Raw genomic sequence first — 17,139 nt, forward strand, 5'->3', positions numbered from 1 at the left:
TTTGAGGGTAGGTACTATTAAAAATGGTCGTTATTTCAAAAGAGGATGTGGAGTAAAACGATATACTTATTTTACAACAAATATATTTCTGTAACGTTAAACAATAAATAATAACTCATTGCATTATTTTCAAATCCCTAGTATCGACGTCTAGTAGTATTTTAAGATACATAATTGGTTGCTGTTATAAAAAGTAAACATGAGAATTGGCCAGTAGCCATTTTGAGACATAGATAGCGTTGCCAAAGTACCTACTATTTGTTAATTAAACTAGGTAGGTACTTAAAATTGCATTCTTTGATCAAAGAGTAAATCAAGATTGACTCTCAACGTGGACGGAACTAAAATTTCAATTCTCTACCTATTACGGTTCACGAGATACAGCCCGTTGACAGACAGACGGACGGACTGCGGAGGCTTAGTAATAGGATTAGCATCCTTCAGGTACGGAACCCTAAAAACTATCAGTTGAATATAAGATCTTTGTAATTGGACAACAGGTAATAGTTGGAAACTCTGCAGTTGGTAGACGTCCTGACCACTGTGGTACGATCTGCACGTTCGAAGTTTGCTTTCACGATTTCATAGTACCGCCCATCGCTGGAAAAAGGGGGTATATTTAAAAATCAGGGTTGTTGCGGATGCCAATAGTTTGACATACGCGGATTATTAGAAGTTCACATCCGCGGATAGATATCTAGTTTTGTTTAAAGAATGTTAGCCATGTTAAATGACTAATATTGCCCTTTCCAACTAAGCGTCAAGCTTGTGTTAAGAGTAGGTACGACAATAGTGCGACGGGTGGGGTTTGAACCGTCGACATTTCGGTTTTCAGTCCACTCCTTTACCCGTTGAGCAATAGAGGCTCTTGTTTGCGAATGTTCTGCATTTGCGGATGCGGATGCGATCCGTAAAACCCCTGTTGGATACCATTGCAGGTACACTTTCTGATAGGTCAATTAGTGAACGAAGATATCAATTTGCAAACAGGTGCCACTCTGGCCCCGCCCACTTTGCAGGTCGTTACTTGTTGCAAATATGAATCTGCATTCGTAAAATTTATATTTTTCTTAATTAATATCTTGGTAATTGCTAACAAATTCAGACAGGCGTTTGAATATAGAGAGTTTTTAATTTTTAAATTACTCTTAAACCGTTTACTGATTCTGGTTATGTTTTAAAATTTTAATATGTTTAAGTACATTCCTACGATAGTTAGTCATTTGCTCAGATTTAGAATACACCCGCCATTCTGAATTGATATCAGGCTGGCGGCTCACTTACTTTATAATAGTACATTGCTTTAAATTTTACGTACATTCGGTACAAATGGCCATGCTTTGTACACATAGACCCGCCATCTTGATGCACACAATGCTAATGGATTTAGGACTTTAAAAATCCCGTGAGAGCTCTTTGATTTTCCGGTATAAAAAGTAACCTATGTCACTCTCCAGGTCTTTAACTATACATATACTCGTGCAAAAAATCACGGCGCTCCGTTGCTCCGTTGCTACGTGATTGAAGAACAAACCAACAAACAAACACTTTCGCATTTATAATATGGGTAGTGATTCAGCAATGTATACCTGAGCACTAAACATTTGAGTTTGAGACACTTGACGCGCAGGATATCTATGGCCTTTTGACTCTTGTCGCTGAAGCGGAGGTTCTCTGGATCCCAGCGGAGTTCCAGACGCTCTAAGTTGGGGCAGCTGTTGGCTATTCCATCCATTAGCTGACAAACAATAAAGAATGTAGCAAGAAGCAGGAAAAACCAGTTGAGTGCGAATCGGACTCGCACATGTAGTGTTCCGTACCATCGTACAAAAATAGCACTTTTTAATTTGAATGTCAGCCATTTTGAAATTTTATTATTTGTTGTTATAGCGGCAATAGACACAAAATTTCAACTTTACCTTTTCATGAGATACAGCCCGCTGACAGACAGACGGACAGTGCAGGCTTAGAAATACAAAAATATTACAACAGTGAAGGAAAATGCTGTGATAGCCTAGTCGTTAGGACGTCCGCCTTCTAATCGGAGGTCGGGGGTTCGATCCCGGGCCTCTAACTTTTCGGAGTTGTGTAATTACATATGACTTGCTTTAACGGTGAAAGAAAACATCGTGAGGAAATCTGCATGCCTGAGAGTTCTCCACAATGTTCTTAAAGGTGTGTGAAGTGTACCAATCCGCACTTGGCTAGCGTGGTAGCCTATGGCCAAAACCCTTTTCACTCTGAGAGGAGACCCGTGCTCTGTAGTGAGCCGGCGCCGGCGATGGGTTGATCATAATGATGAAGGAAAATGCTTGAGAGTTCTTTATAATGTTCTCAAAGGTGTGGAAAATCTGCCATCCACACACTAGACGCCTAAAATTTAGGTTTAGACCCCAAAACCCTTCTCACTCCGAGAGGAGACCTGTGTTCAGTAGTAACCCGGCGATGGATTGATCATGACGATGAAAATTTATTCCTACCTGATCAACGTGGATATTGACACCAAGTCTCTCTTGCGTTCCCATGATGAGGATCCTGTGAACAAGAATGACGCAAAAGAAAACGACTGAAGTACAAAATATGAGTAGGTATGTAGGTAGGTAGTACGCGACGTGGTTTTTTATTATGTAATTTTAATTTAGGAATAATAAAGGCTTTTTGTTTCAGTACGCGACAGATTGAAATAGCGATTGCCATTGCGAGGGAACGCCCCGCGCACCTACACAGCCCCCGCGCTAACCCAGTGCGGGCAAGCGCGGGTGTGCAGGGCGTCCCCCCGCCATTTCATTTCGATTGTACCTAACTCCGTAACTGTCAATTTCAATCGGCCAATCATGTGGAATGACGCACAGTACGAACCAATCAAAAGTCTGCTGCAATTTGTGCTACTTAATTCAATTTGATGAAGTACGTTCTGACCATATTCCCCTATTTTCGAAATACAATTGTTTGAAATGCGGTCTATGCTTTTTCGGTTACTTGGCATGAGTCAGCAATTGGAGCACGCTCTGCCACAGCTGGTCAGTGATATGCGGCATGCCGCTCACGGCTCAGCACCAGGCCCCACAGCTGACTGCCGTGACGGGACAGGAACCGGTGCAGCGACTCGTCTGTTCGGTTGTCTACTCACTTGGCATTAGTCAGCAATTGGAGCACAGTCTGCCACAGCTGGTCAGTGATATGCGGCATGCCGATCAGCACCAGGCCCCACAGCTGACTGCCGTGACGGGACAGGAACCGGTGCAGCGCCTCGTCTGTTAGGTTGTCTACTCACTTGGCATTAGTCAGCAATTGGAGCACAGTCTGCCACAGCTGGTCAGTGATATGCGGCATGCCGATCAGCACCAGGCCCCACAGCTGACTGCCGTGACGGGACAGGAACCGGTGCAGCGCCTCGTCTGTTAGGTTGTCTACTCACTTGGCATTAGTCAGCAATTGGAGCACGCTCTGCCACAGCTGGTCAGTGATATGCGGCATGCCGCTCAGCACCAGGCCCCACAGCTGACTGCCGTGACGGGACAGGAACCGGTGCAGCGCCTCGTCTGTTAGGTTGTCTGAAGAGTCCACGTCCAGAGCTACTAGGTTCCTGAAAACATAACATATTTGATGTGGTGATGTCTTTGTCTATGAAAACTATGAGTTTTTCAAAGAACTTAATGTGATTTATAAAAGTACCCACTAGGTGTTGCTTACGACTTCGTCAGCGCCGATTTAGTTTTTTGAAAATCCCGTATAAAGAGTAGTCTATGCCCACCTTTAGGATGCAAGGTATCTTTGTACCAAATAGACGATACCCGCAACTTCGTCAACACGGATTTAGGGCTATAAGAATCTCGTGTGAACTTGATTTTCCAGGACAAAAAGTAGTCTATGTTCTCCCCTGGGATGCAATATATCTGTGTTTTGGTAATTGGGTTTAAAACGATTAAACGCAGTAAGTACCTACCTTATTCGCGCATCACTAATTTGTTAGCAGGTCCATACTCGTACGCTAAAATTGGGACGGTAAAGGCGAAGAATTATTTTCAGTGGAGTTTCTCACCTAGCAGTTCCAGCTTCTATCCAGGCTTTAATAACAGTGTCATTGAAGCCGTTGATCTGTCCCGCGCTCAGGAACCTCAGGTTGGGGATCCTGGTCAGCATGTCGATCAGGCACTCGGTAGACAAGTCTGTCGCCGTCACATCCAACTCCTGGATGGAGGACTTCTCCCATTCCACTTGCATCACGTAATCAGATTGTAAACCTTGAAGAAGACGTCATTTTTGTTAAGGACATCTCAAAGTTAAGGGTTTTTGTTTCAATGGAAAAATAAGGAAAGGTTTCCATTTTTTTTTAATTTATAGACTAGCGTGTAGCGCTTTGCTGCTCAGGAAAGGTTTTTTTTTTAATTTATACCTACCTAGTGCTTGGCTGCAATCAGACCTGGCAAGTGATGATGCAGCCTAAGGTGGAGCGCGCTTGCCTAGAGGATGCCTATTCAATCTTGACTTGAAAGTACCTATTTCAAGTATAAGTACTTAATTGTTTTTGATCCGCATTTCAAATACTGCCAGCCAACTTCTGGGTAGGCGCGCTCCACCTTAGGCTGTATCTTCTCCTGTTTGGTGTGATTGCAGTCAAGTGCAAGCCTATTTATTTATTTATTTAATAACTAGCTGATGCCCGCTACTTCGTCCGCGTAGATTTAGGTTTTATAAAATCCCGTGGGAACTCTTTGATTTTCTAGGATAAAAAGTCTATGTCACTCTCCAGGTCTTTATCTTTAGGTACCCATGCAAAAAATCACGTCAATCCGTTGCACCGTTGCGACGTGATTATGGGACAAACCAACAAACAAACACACTTTTGCATTTATAATAAGGGGTACTGATATGATACACCATCGATTCTTTATATTAATTAATTAATTTATTTATTTATTATTTAGTGTGGCATGCCTGACATTTATTGTGGCAAAATGGAACCACAAGGTTTGATTCCTTTACATATTAAGATGATTTTTATAAGCGGTGGTATATTTACTTACTGCACCCGTTCATTAGCAAGCAAGTCAGTCTTCGGGAGCGTTGGAACAGCGTCTTCATGGTTGAGCCCGTGACTTTGTTGCAGTAGTTTACTGCGAGGCACTCCAACTGGAATAAAGAGTTGTATAGAAATAAAATTGAAATCAAAACCAACAAAAAAAATTCAAAAAAAAATTAAAACCGACTTCAATCACCACCAACACTAAAAAGTAAAAAATAATTTAATTTATTACCCAATATATTATGTATACAAGAGTTATTGTAGTTCTATAGTAATATTTTTTGGAGTCGGTGCCAATTTGGAGTCGCAAAACACTATGAAGAGTAGATAGACGGTTCGTGTGAGGCAGATCTTCAACCGAGTGGTCACAACAACTCAAGGAAACAAGCACTTCGACTGACTGACTGATCTATCAACGCACAGCTCAAACAGGACGGATCAGGATGAAATTTGGCATGCAGATAGCTATTATGACGCTAATATCCGCTAAGAAAGGTTTTTTGAAATTTCAATCCCTGAAGGGGTACCTACCTACCTAAAACAGAGGTTTGAAATTTGTGTATTCTACGCGGACGAAGTCGCGAGCATAAGCTAACTAGTCTGTAGTTATTATATAAAAGGAAAAACTGACTGATCTATCAACGCACAGCTCAAACTACCGGACGGATGAGGTTGAAATTTGGCACGTAGACATCCGTTAGGAAAGGTTTTTTGAAAGGTTAATCCCTAAAGGGGTAAAACCAGTCGCGGGCATAAGCTAGTGTATGTGAGATCATCTTAAATGCATCAATCAATCAATCAATCAGCCTGTTTGCGTCCACTGCTGGACATAGGCCTTCCCAAGAGCGCGCCACCACACACGATCCTCTGCCTTCCTCATCCACCCACTTCCCGCTACCTTTTTAAGGTCGTAATACCTGTATGCAGTTGGAGCTGAACGCGTCAATATGGGAGTCGTCCACAAAGTTGATGCCGTACAAGTTGATGACCCGCAAGTTTGGAGTTGCCGACTTCAATTTGTGGACGTTGATCACTTCGTAGATCTCCTCCTCTTCTTCTTCCACCTTCTCGTATGTTCCTTGTGATTGAATAAATTCATCATTAGGTACATAAGAGCCTCGATAGCTCAACGTTAAAGGAGCGGACTGAAATCCAAAAGTTCGCCGGTTCAAACCCCACCTTGTCGTACCTACTTCCAGCATTAGTCAGCATAATAAAAAACTTGGCTAATATTCTTTAAAAAAACAACAGTGTACACTGTATATTATGGCGAAATTGAAGGGACCGGATAGTTACCATTATAATAACATTGAAAATTGAAAACTTGAAAAGAGCAACCGCCGAGTTTCTTGCTGGTTCTTGTCTTTAGAAACGGCATTCCGAACCAGTGGTAAATTAAACTATCTGACGATTACAAAAGGACTTTTACACACAGTTTAGTAAAAATATATTCTATTCTATTCTATATGGGATTTATCTGTTAACAGCTCTTTTGCGAGGAAAAACTTCATGATTCGACATTCTACTTTCCCCGTTTTCTCCTATCGCGCTTAAAAATAAGCACCAGATCCTGGAATCCCATGCCCGGTAGAAGCTCTAGCACATAATATGGTGATCCGGCGCGAAGGACAAAAAACAAACTAACCAATAAGATGTAATATTTCCAATCCATTGATGAAGTTGTATATCTTCCTCATGAAGCCCTCCATGAAGATGACCTCCGACAGACAAATGCACAAGTAACGCAGCTTTGTCGGAAACGCCTGCATCTCTGAGAAGTCGTGGAGCTGCATAGCTGAAAGAAAATTAAGTTTTTTTAAAATTCAGATACAAGCTAGCCCTTGACTGCAATCTCATCAGCAGGGTGATTCGCTAACTCAGTTTCTAACACTGAATGATAGGCACGGAGCTAATTTTTTTATCCGTTGAAGGTTTTAAATATTATAATATCACCCAGTGAAGCAGCAATGTAGAACTAACCAACCTCGGTAGCTATCATTTAGTGTTAGACCCTGAGTTAGAGGATCACCTAGCTGGTGGTAAATAATGATGCAGTCTAAGATGGGAGCGGGCTAACCTGGAAGGGGTATGGCAGTTTTTGTTAAACCCATGCCCCTTTGGTTTCTACGCGGCATCGTACTGGAACGCTTAATCGCTTGGCGGCACGGCTTTGTCGCTAGGGTGGTAACTAGCCACGGCCAAAGCCTCCCACCAGAGGAATGGATTTAACCAATGGATCGAGGATGGCCTGAAGTTTCTAAAAAAATATTTCGCAAAATACTGCTACCGTCTTATCTTGGGTGCGTTTGCATCGAAAGAAGACTCCGCAGAGTGGAGAGATGTGTCAAAGCCAGTTAACACTTAATAGACCAATCCGGTTATTATAAGACTGTCAAGTTACTCTGTACGTTATTAAGTCTGTCTGTTATTAAGTTAATCTATACTCTTAATCTGTTAATTTAGTGCATGCGAGTTTATAAGTAAAGTTTCACCTGTAATTGACGACCATACTGTTTATTGTATGTATTTAAATGTGCGGTCTTTTATGTATGGAAGTTGTCGGTGTTAAATAAATAAAAAAAAATAAAAAAAAGATGTGTGACATAATAATTTTATACCGTCGTCTCTCAAGTCTGATTGGTTGAAAAACATACGTCTCCGCTCTGTTCATATTTTGGAAGCTTCGAAAATCCGTAGCAAAACAATTGGGTATTTTTGTGTAGTGAAGAAAGACCGTGCATAATAAAGATACAAACGTACTTGCGCTGCGCTCCATACAAACTCATATGCATGCAGCGCAGCTCAAGTGCGTTGGGACCTTAAATAATTAAAGTACCTACCAGTACGGTAGGTCATCTTCCCGTATTTTCTTGGAAACTATAAAAACATGGATTTACGAATAACAATCACTATAGGTCAGAAATCAGGAGATCCGTAGGAGAACTAGAGTAACCGACATAGCTCGAAGTGTTACTAACCTGAAGTGATGAAGTGGCTATGGGCAGGGCACATAGTTCGTACAACCGATGGACGTTGGGGTCCCAAGGTGCTGGAATGGCGACCTCGCACCGGAAGACGCACCGTTGGAAGACCCCCCATTAGATGGACGGACGACATCAGACGAGTCGCAGGGAGCCGCTGGATTCAGGCGGCGCAAAACCGTGGCGTGTGGAAGTTCCTACAAGAGACCTATGTCCAGCAGTGGACGTCTATCGGTTGATGATGATGATGGTGATGATAGATTATACTCGTACCTGTACTAAAATCCAGCAGCATATGTGTCAAATTAGGGCATTTGGATGCCAACTCGTGAAGTACCGTATGTGTGATCAGTTCTATGGGCAGCTCGATGTACCGCAGTGAAGGGCCGAATCGTATCGATATCAACGCCAGGAGCGATTCCAGAGAACCTGAAATAAGTATAGGTATAGTTATTTAATAGAAAGACCGGCCAAGTGCGAGTCAGGCTCGCGCAACGAGAGTTCCGTACTACAGTCGTATTTTTTCGACATTTTGCACGATAATTCAAAAACTATGATGCATAAAAATAAATAAAAATCTGTTTTAGAATACACAGGTGAATACCTTTTATATGATACCCCACTTGATATAATTATCTTACTTCGAAAATTGAAAATACTAATTATTAATTCACGACCACAATTTAATTTTTTTGTGTGATATAACCACAAATTCACGGTATTCAGATTTTTCCCGAATGTCTGCTAGAAGACTTACCTACCTGCCAAATTTCATGATTCTAGGTCAACGGGAAGTACCCTGTAGGTTTCTTGACAGACCGACAGACATGACAGACAACAAAGTGATCCTATATAAGGGTTGCGGTTAAAAAAAAAAGGTAACAGCAAGTTGTGGGTTGGATAGAATCCTCGGTTTTTGGTGTGTTATTTATCTGATACCAATTTAAATATTCATTCATCAAAAAGCACTAACCTACATGCAGTCCAGATATTTCAGGTCGCAAGCTGAGTTGCGTTTAAAAAAAAAAGGTAACAGCAAGTTGTGGGTTGGATAGAATCCTCGGTTTTTGGTGTGTTATTTATCTGATACCAATTTAAATATTCATTCATCAAAAAGCACTAACCTACATGCAGTCCAGATATTTCAGGTCGCAAGCTGACGTGGGTCCACAGCTTGGTGTCGTACGCGACCATCCGCCATCGCTTGCACACCGTGGCCATACGACATATCTCCCGATGCGATAGATACGAGAATATATTTAACAGCACCTTATCCGGTAGTTTCTCTATGGTCTGAAACAAATCGTATGAGTTTATTAATCTCTTTCTTCTTTCGCGCAGACAGGAGCAGAAGAGTGACGATGGTCAATTGGTCATAGAATACGTAGGCCCGAAGCCTAAAATGGGTATAGTCCGCGACAGAGCAATCGGGGGAAACGAGGGGGACGTCCCGCACATCCGCACGTCACCCGCACACCGGGGTTTTGAAATGTGACCAATAAAGTTGATCGCGTTTTGGACTCGTTTAGAGTCCACCTTAAAGAGATATTATCATGTTGAGCGCATCGGCCGCATCAAAGAAATACTGATAAGGTTAGTAGAGATTGGTGTTGATGTGACCTCTGCTCTGGCATTTGCAAAGTTCACTCGATTTTAATTTTATTTTATTCAGATACAAATTTAGCCCTTGACACGTACCGGAATGCTAAATCGCTTGGCGGCACGGCTTTGCTGGTTGGGTGGTAACGAGCTACGGCCGAAGCCTCCCATCAGACAAAATTGGTATTATTAATTAATTATAATGTAACGATGCCTCGTTCACTAAGTAATAATAATTCTTGTATAGGTACGTTCGTCGTGTCGCTTGTGTTGCACAACGACGTAACTAACATTATTTATTTACCTTTTGAGTAAGGTCACGGTATCTAAATATTCGTACCTAATAATATATTATTGATTTGAGCTTTCTATACCATGCACAGGTTGAAATAATTTGTACAATTAGGTACCTACTTAATTTGTTGTTGTATTTTGTATTGCGTAAAATACTAATTAGGTACGTTACCGTATTCGCAAATGGACTTCTGATTTGACCTCCTTCGGTCAAGTAAACTTGACTGGCCTCTAAAGCCAACTGCCCCCAGATATCTGTCGGTATATCCATCATGAACTGATAGTTTTATCCACAAACAAACACTAGAAAAGCATATGATATGCCACGAAACTGTGAATTACACACACAGAACAGATTTTACTTCATGCGCGAAAAGTTCACGCGAGCTAAGAATATGAGACGCTGTAGTTAATTTTGGAATCATCTGGGAGGTGGGAAATATTCTAAGAATCTGTCGATTCTATCCTTTTTATTGACAAATGGTATATTTTGTGAAAAACCAATGGTGTAAATAAACAATGTCAATGTAGTTTTATTTTAAAACATTGTGTCTAACTTTATTTATTGCGATATGATTTATTTGAAACATCAATACATGCTCGATACTATGCCGGCGGGAAATTTGAAACACGTGCGATGCTTCTGACATAAGAATGAAACAAAATTGCATTCCAGAATTTGATTTGTAAAAAAACGTAGGTAGGTATAGGAAAACTGACACGATTTTTTCTTTTACTTCTTTCAGGAGCAGTAGGAATCTCATCTCCTGAAACATCACTATATTCTGATGGAGTGAGCTCTTTTCTTCTTCTAATTCGTCGCGGGGGAGTTGGACGGTCCTCCTCCAACGTATTAGCTACAGTAATCTCTGGAACTCCTAACATCATCGGTATATCATATTCTAAACTTGGTAGAATTATTGGGGCATCATTTTCTGGACTTTCAAGCAACATAAATAAACTTTTTTCTGGGCTTTCTTGCATAATTGCTGCGTCGTATTCTAGACTTGGAAGTATTATTGGTGCATTATTGTCTGTATTTTCAGGAATTGTAGATACATTAATTTCTCGACATCCTGCCATCGCTAAAATAGTGTTTTCTGGGGTTTCGTGCATCTTTTATAACTATGTAATCCTGTATGTAGGTATGTGATCCTTCTGTAATGTGAACAGATTTTTCCGAAAAGTCGAGCCGATACTAAGTCATCACTCATCAACCTGGATAACAATAAAACTCTTTATTATAATCATACATCTACTAACCATATTGTGTCACAGAACTTATAGTCTTAGGCATTTAGGTATCAGTTCCAAATTGAAAGAATAAGAAAATGCAGATGACACATACTTAAGTGTTTATATTATGTTTGTATATTTTTTCTTAAAGAAAAGATGGGTTTCCTACCCAATTCTTAATTTTTTTATAAACTTTTTAAACTGTTATAGTTATAAGGATGATTACTAAAAGCATTTAATAGCTACTGATAAAATAAATTGAATTCAATTTATCAAACAGACTGCCAGACCCAAACAGTGAAATATCACAGGCATCTCAATACTCTTAAAATAAATTACCTACACACTTAATATTATTGACGAGGAAAATAATCCACTCGTAATGTACTCATTCCTATTTTTCTATTTTTGGATTTAATAATTGTTTTCTCGTATTTTTAATTTAAATATTATTGTTTAAATTAATTACATTATTATTATTTGAATTAGGGCCTTATCGAAGTTTGCTATGAATCCGTAATTAAAGATACAGTAGCGTTACAATAGGTATAATATGATGGTAATGATTTACTAAAAAAAATGGTAAAAGGAGGACCCTGAAAAGAATGGATGAATCGAGTGAAACCAGACCTACGGAAAATTGGAAAGTTGGTATCCTGGAAGAATAAAATAAAAAAGCTATTAAAACTAAGTAGAGGAAAATTGTAGAGAAAGTCAAGACCCACAAAGAGTGGTAGCTCTAACAGAAGTAAATAAGACGATCTGTTTTGAGATTATCCCCACATCTATTGAACTGTGCACTTCTACAGTTTATCAGTTTAGACAATTAGTTTATAGTTGTCGATTATAAACGGATTTGCTGGCGTCATTACAAGCCGATAGAGCGTGAACGTTTTATGATCTGTTTATCTGTGCCACTGATTTGTCCCGCCTGTGATCTTGAAGTGGCAGTATATTGGCAAGAAGCGAGGTATTTCCTGAACTAATGACTCATCAACGAACCTATTAACATTTTAGTCGTCTGAATTTTTTACCTCGGTGGATGTCTTGTATAAAATGTTAATTAGTAAAGTGCTATGTTCACAAGTGTACTTTTAAACTCTTTAGTGTGTTTTTAAATATTCTTTGGGCTTATACTTTAAAACACATTCCCATAGTAAGTAGGATGTAACTATTATGATAACGTGAAATTGTTTACTGATTGGATTTTGACAAATTATAAGGTATCATTGGCTTTATCTAGGTATTTTATTATGATGTTAATTGTTATGGCAAATCCAATATGGTGGATATATTTATTACTAGTTGATGCCCGCGACTTCGTCCCGTGGATTTAGGTTTTTAAAAATCCCATAGGAGCTCTTTATAAATAGGAATAAAAATAAAAAATACTTACGGCAAAAATACTGAGATAAAATATATAATACATAAATGGAATTAGATATCAAATAAATGCAAATTAGTATTTACAAAATATTTGAAAGAAATAATGTGAGCCTTCCGTCCGTAATTGGCGTTTGTCAAGTAAGTAATAGTACCACAGAACAAATGAATGCTTAGAAAATAAGAGGCTTACTCTCAATTCCAGTTGAAAAACTTATAATTTTTGTAGGAGGTAGTTTACGTTAAGCACAACTGCACATATCCAGCAAGGATCACTTGTACTTAGCACAGAATAAGTATAATTTTAATTAATAGTACAACTGTTTTGAATATAATATGCTGACTGACGGCAATGCACAGCCGATGAATTTTCGGCTTCGAATAGTTTTAATTGGCCGCTGATCGAAATGGTCGACACATATCATTCATCACTATCAACGTTCTTAGCAGCAGCCCAAGCAGAATCCGTGTGAGAATGATTTTTCGCGTCTTTTTACACGACTACCTAAAAAACGAATGTAGGTAGGTATCTAATATTTTCAGGTTGCATGTATTTGAGTTTGTTAACTCCACCATAACTTCTGAATTCCTGAAAATATCTGGATGTATAGTATCATTAGAGTCACCCCGTCTTATTTTTTTTTTGAAAAAAAAAACAATCTGGCGACATTTTTAAAATAGAAAAATTCTTTTTTTGGCAGGGCAGTCGTGTCTTCTCATTTGTATAATCACCACTTATTCATCGAAAAAGTTTTGCAAAATTGCAAAAGAGAATCGCATTGATTGTGCTTGAGCTATCTCTAAAACTGTGTCGATTTGATCATGGATATTATCATTCGTTAAATCTATATCATATCGATCTAAATTCTAAATATAAATTGTACATTATGATTTAATACACGTGCAATCGAACAAACTGATGTTGTATATAGGTATGTGTTCTATTCAATCATGTTCGTAGCTACTACGTCATCAGCTGATCTTAGAATTATCGGAACAGTCTTCAGAATTGGAATAACAAAAACAATTTCTCTCATTAATATAACTTTTCCTTTGTTATATTATTATTATCTACTTAGTTACTTAAAATAGTTACCTATCATTAAAAAAATAATTAAAATTATTTTTTATAACTTACCTACATCAGAAAATTAAAATTGGTAATTTTTTACTTAATTATACAACTATTATATTTTAATATTTATTCAAATTCAAATATTTAAGTGAAACATGAACATGATTCTGTATTAGAAATAATTATTATTTTAAGAATGCCACTTTCATGGTTTTTAATTATGCCTGTGGAGAGTCAACGTAACTCAAGGCATACGAGTAGATATCCCGCTCAAGGTTTCTTTAAAATATTAATGCTATAATCAGAATAATAGGTAGGTGAGAAGGGAATAATGGGATATCTAAATGAATAATAAATTATTTGCACGGATTTTTTCGTTTACTTGTGGTTTACCTACCTACCATAGTTCTAGGTAAACGGGAAGTACCCTATAGGTTTTCTTGATAGACACGGCGGACAGATGCACGACAGACAACGAAGTGATCCTAAAAGTTCCTTTTTCATTTTGAGGTACGGAACCCTAAAAACAGGTTTTTCGAACCCTGCCTGTACCTCAAATTAGGGTAATTTTGGATTACCTGGGTCTACTGTGAACGGAATTCTGTTTTTAAGTTTTTAACGGTTTTAAATGGGTTTTAACCACGTGCTAATAACCTACCTATTACGTAGGTACGTAGCTCTTCTATTAACGGTTCAAATGTAAACTAACTATTGTCTATTATACTTGACTGATACCAATGGTAGGTACCTACTTACTTATTACAAAAAATACTGGCTGATGCCCACGACTTCTTAAGATTTAGGTTCCTGAAAATCCCGTGGGAACTCTTTGGTTTTACGGGATAAAAAGTAGCCTATGTCACTGTTCAGGTCTTAAACTGTACCTACTCATGCAAAAAATCACGTCCATCCATGGCTCCGTTACGACGTGATTGAAGGACAAACCAACAAACAAACACACTTTCACATTTTATAATATGGGTAGTGATTGTAGCTATAATATGAGTAAAAATAATAAAAAAATACATAGAATACTTACCATAGCCTGCCTCCGACGGAAACTAGTTGACGTATCATCTCTCGATATGGCAGCTGCGGCCGTGTCCACATTTAAAATCCCCCACGAATCCATCTTAGTCCAATATGGTCCAATACGCCAATCACCCAAACAAAGCAAGCACTAAGCACTAACTTTTGGCTCGAAACGCGAATTTTTAGCGCGCTCGAAATTCCGTGTGTGACGTCACCTGGCGCGCGGGATTTAGAGTTTACCGCGCAGAACCTACAGCGCTTAGTTTGTGGTTTATACTGCTAATACGCGGTCCGCGGTCGTTCCTACGTAGTTAGTTAGGTACAATGTACTATGCTGTCAGATATTTAAATTGGCAGGCCAAAATAAGTTCGGCATTTCGCTCCAACTGGGCTGGTAGGTGCCGCTGCCAAGAAGATTCGTATTGCATTTCGTGTCACGGCAACGGTACGATAAAGGCTAGCCGCACATAGGCTACTATCGTATCGTGTGAGCTCTCTCTAAAGCCGCGTGGTATTGTTGAGGGTCGTGGCCGCTTTTTAGGATTCCGTACCCGAAGGGTGCCAACGGGACTTACCAAACCTTCGCTGTCCGTCCGTTTATCTGTCAGCGGGCTGTACGTATCTCATGATTCATGAACCATAATAGGTAGAGAGTTGAAATTTTCCCAGTGTGTGTATTTCTATTGCCGCTATAACAACAAATAATAAATTTTCAAAATGGCCGCGATACAATTAAAAATATATATATAAAGTGTTATTTCTTGTACGACGGTACGGCATCTTTCGTGTGCAAGTCTGACTCGCACTTGACCGGTTTTACGTGTGGTCTATCGTAGAACCTAAACTACATAATGAGCCGATTTTGATGAATGAGGTGTTAATCGATTCGTTATTACGGTCACACAAACTACGATTTATATGAATGAAATCAATATGATGTAACATCCGAAAGAATTGGGAGTCCGTGAATTTCTTTTTTTTTGCTATAAACTTGTTTTTGTGGCACTTGTCCTGGTATATTTGAATTTTGAATACTTATAATATGATCTGGTGATCGACGCGACTATCGCATAAGCATAAAGAAGCCATTGTGCGATCAGCCTTATTAAAAGTTTCTGTGGATAAATACTTATCTGTCTACTGCTTGGACGATCTAACCTATAGATCGTCCAAGGTCTACTGTAATGTATGTTCAACTGATCTTTTAGTTCAACTGAGATATCCTGATCACATCCACATAACATATCATGTGTTCAGGTTAATATATATATTACATCAATAGATTATAGAGAGACTCCGAAACCATCTGACTCTGTTAAGTACTTGCCAGCTTTTCACGGTTAAGCCAATCTTGATCTGGCATAGTCTTAATTTGACGACCTATTCCTATCTAGCGGTATGATGAGCGCTGTGGTCTTATAATTGGGAGGTCCTGGGTTCGATTCTCGGCAAGACGTAAGAAATTTATAATTGTTATTTGTCTCTCCTCTAGTCTAATGGGATGTGTTGGCACTTGGCAGTTACCATCAGTTCGCTAGTCGCTAACTATGGACCGGTATGGACCTTATAAGATAGCTCAGAGTCACTCAGCGGGCGATGGAAGGGAAGAGAGTACTTACACCTAGGTACTCAGGCAGACCGATAGACGTTGGGGTCCCAAGGTGCTGGAATGACGACCTTGCACCGGAAGACGCAGCGTTGGAAGACCCCCCCACTAGGTGGACGGACGACATCAGACGAGTCGCAGGGAGCCGCTGGATCCAGGCGGCGCAAGACTGTGGCGTGTGGAAGTCCCTACAAGAGATCTATGTCCAGCAGTGGACGTCTATTGGTTGATGATGATAATGATGACTCAGACAGATTCTGGATTAGACAGATTCGCTATACGTATCGATGGCTATAGAGTAGGTTAGAGTAGTAGTATATAGTAGTACTATTCGTCTATGGTAGCTATCCTACTATAGACGAACACGACGGCGGCGGTGCACTTAAAAATTTGTCATTGAATAAAAAGAAGTAGGTTGGTAGGTAACTAGGTGGTAAACACAGGTAGTAAATAGGACATAGACTTTTAATTGAGTTGAAATGAACGACTTTCAATTATTGGATCCAGAAATAGAAACTATCACGAACGAGAAAACATGTCAGGGCCCACCATGGGCCCACTGAGTTCTGGGCAAAGAATTTTTATGTACTACTTCGTACCTCCTATGTCGATGGTTCTGGGATTATCGGTCGCTCCAGACGTCACACATCGGAAACAAACCATGTGTAATGTTTTGTAATGAAAAGATAATATTTATTAGTAGGTACTTATCCAACGTAATTTATAACATTAGGTAGGCAGGTGCCTATAGACCATAGCAATATTATAGACATTTAAATTTTAAGTTTACCCATAAAGCCATGGGACTACGAAAATTAGAACGCAACCGTAGGTAACCGAGTGTAAATAGGTAGGTAGGTACCTAACATTTATTTATTCATTTCTCTTTTGTCTATGGCAGTGCTGC

The 17,139-nt window shown here is 39.5% G+C and overlaps 1 protein-coding gene across 3 annotated transcripts; it reads right to left on the reverse strand.

The window, feature by feature from the left end:
* Positions 1-66: 66 nt before the first annotated feature.
* Positions 67-15,012, reverse strand: FipoQ (F-box/LRR-repeat protein FipoQ). Of its 3 annotated transcripts, XM_069506889.1 has the most exons (12): positions 14,634-14,723; positions 10,621-11,118; positions 9,132-9,300; positions 8,281-8,436; positions 6,672-6,821; positions 5,944-6,104; positions 5,028-5,133; positions 4,043-4,244; positions 3,419-3,586; positions 2,481-2,535; positions 1,590-1,738; positions 67-600 (listed from the first exon to the last, which is right to left on the reverse strand). In XM_069506889.1, exons 2-12 carry the CDS (start codon positions 11,014-11,016, stop codon positions 465-467), a joined length of 1,848 nt encoding a protein of 615 aa, XP_069362990.1. In that variant the 5' UTR covers positions 11,017-11,118; positions 14,634-14,723; the 3' UTR covers positions 67-464. The 3 variants fall into 3 exon arrangements, with proteins under 3 accessions (XP_069362990.1, XP_034837381.1, XP_034837380.1); XM_034981490.2 differs by lacking the exon at positions 10,621-11,118 and having other exon boundaries at positions 14,634-15,012; XM_034981489.2 differs by lacking the exons at positions 10,621-11,118; positions 14,634-14,723 and adding an exon at positions 10,073-10,565.
* Between the last annotated feature and the right edge of the window lie 2,127 nt (positions 15,013-17,139).

Source organism: Maniola hyperantus, chromosome 24, assembly GCF_902806685.2.
Source record: "Maniola hyperantus chromosome 24, iAphHyp1.2, whole genome shotgun sequence".
Lineage (NCBI taxonomy): Eukaryota > Metazoa > Arthropoda > Insecta > Lepidoptera > Nymphalidae > Maniola > Maniola hyperantus.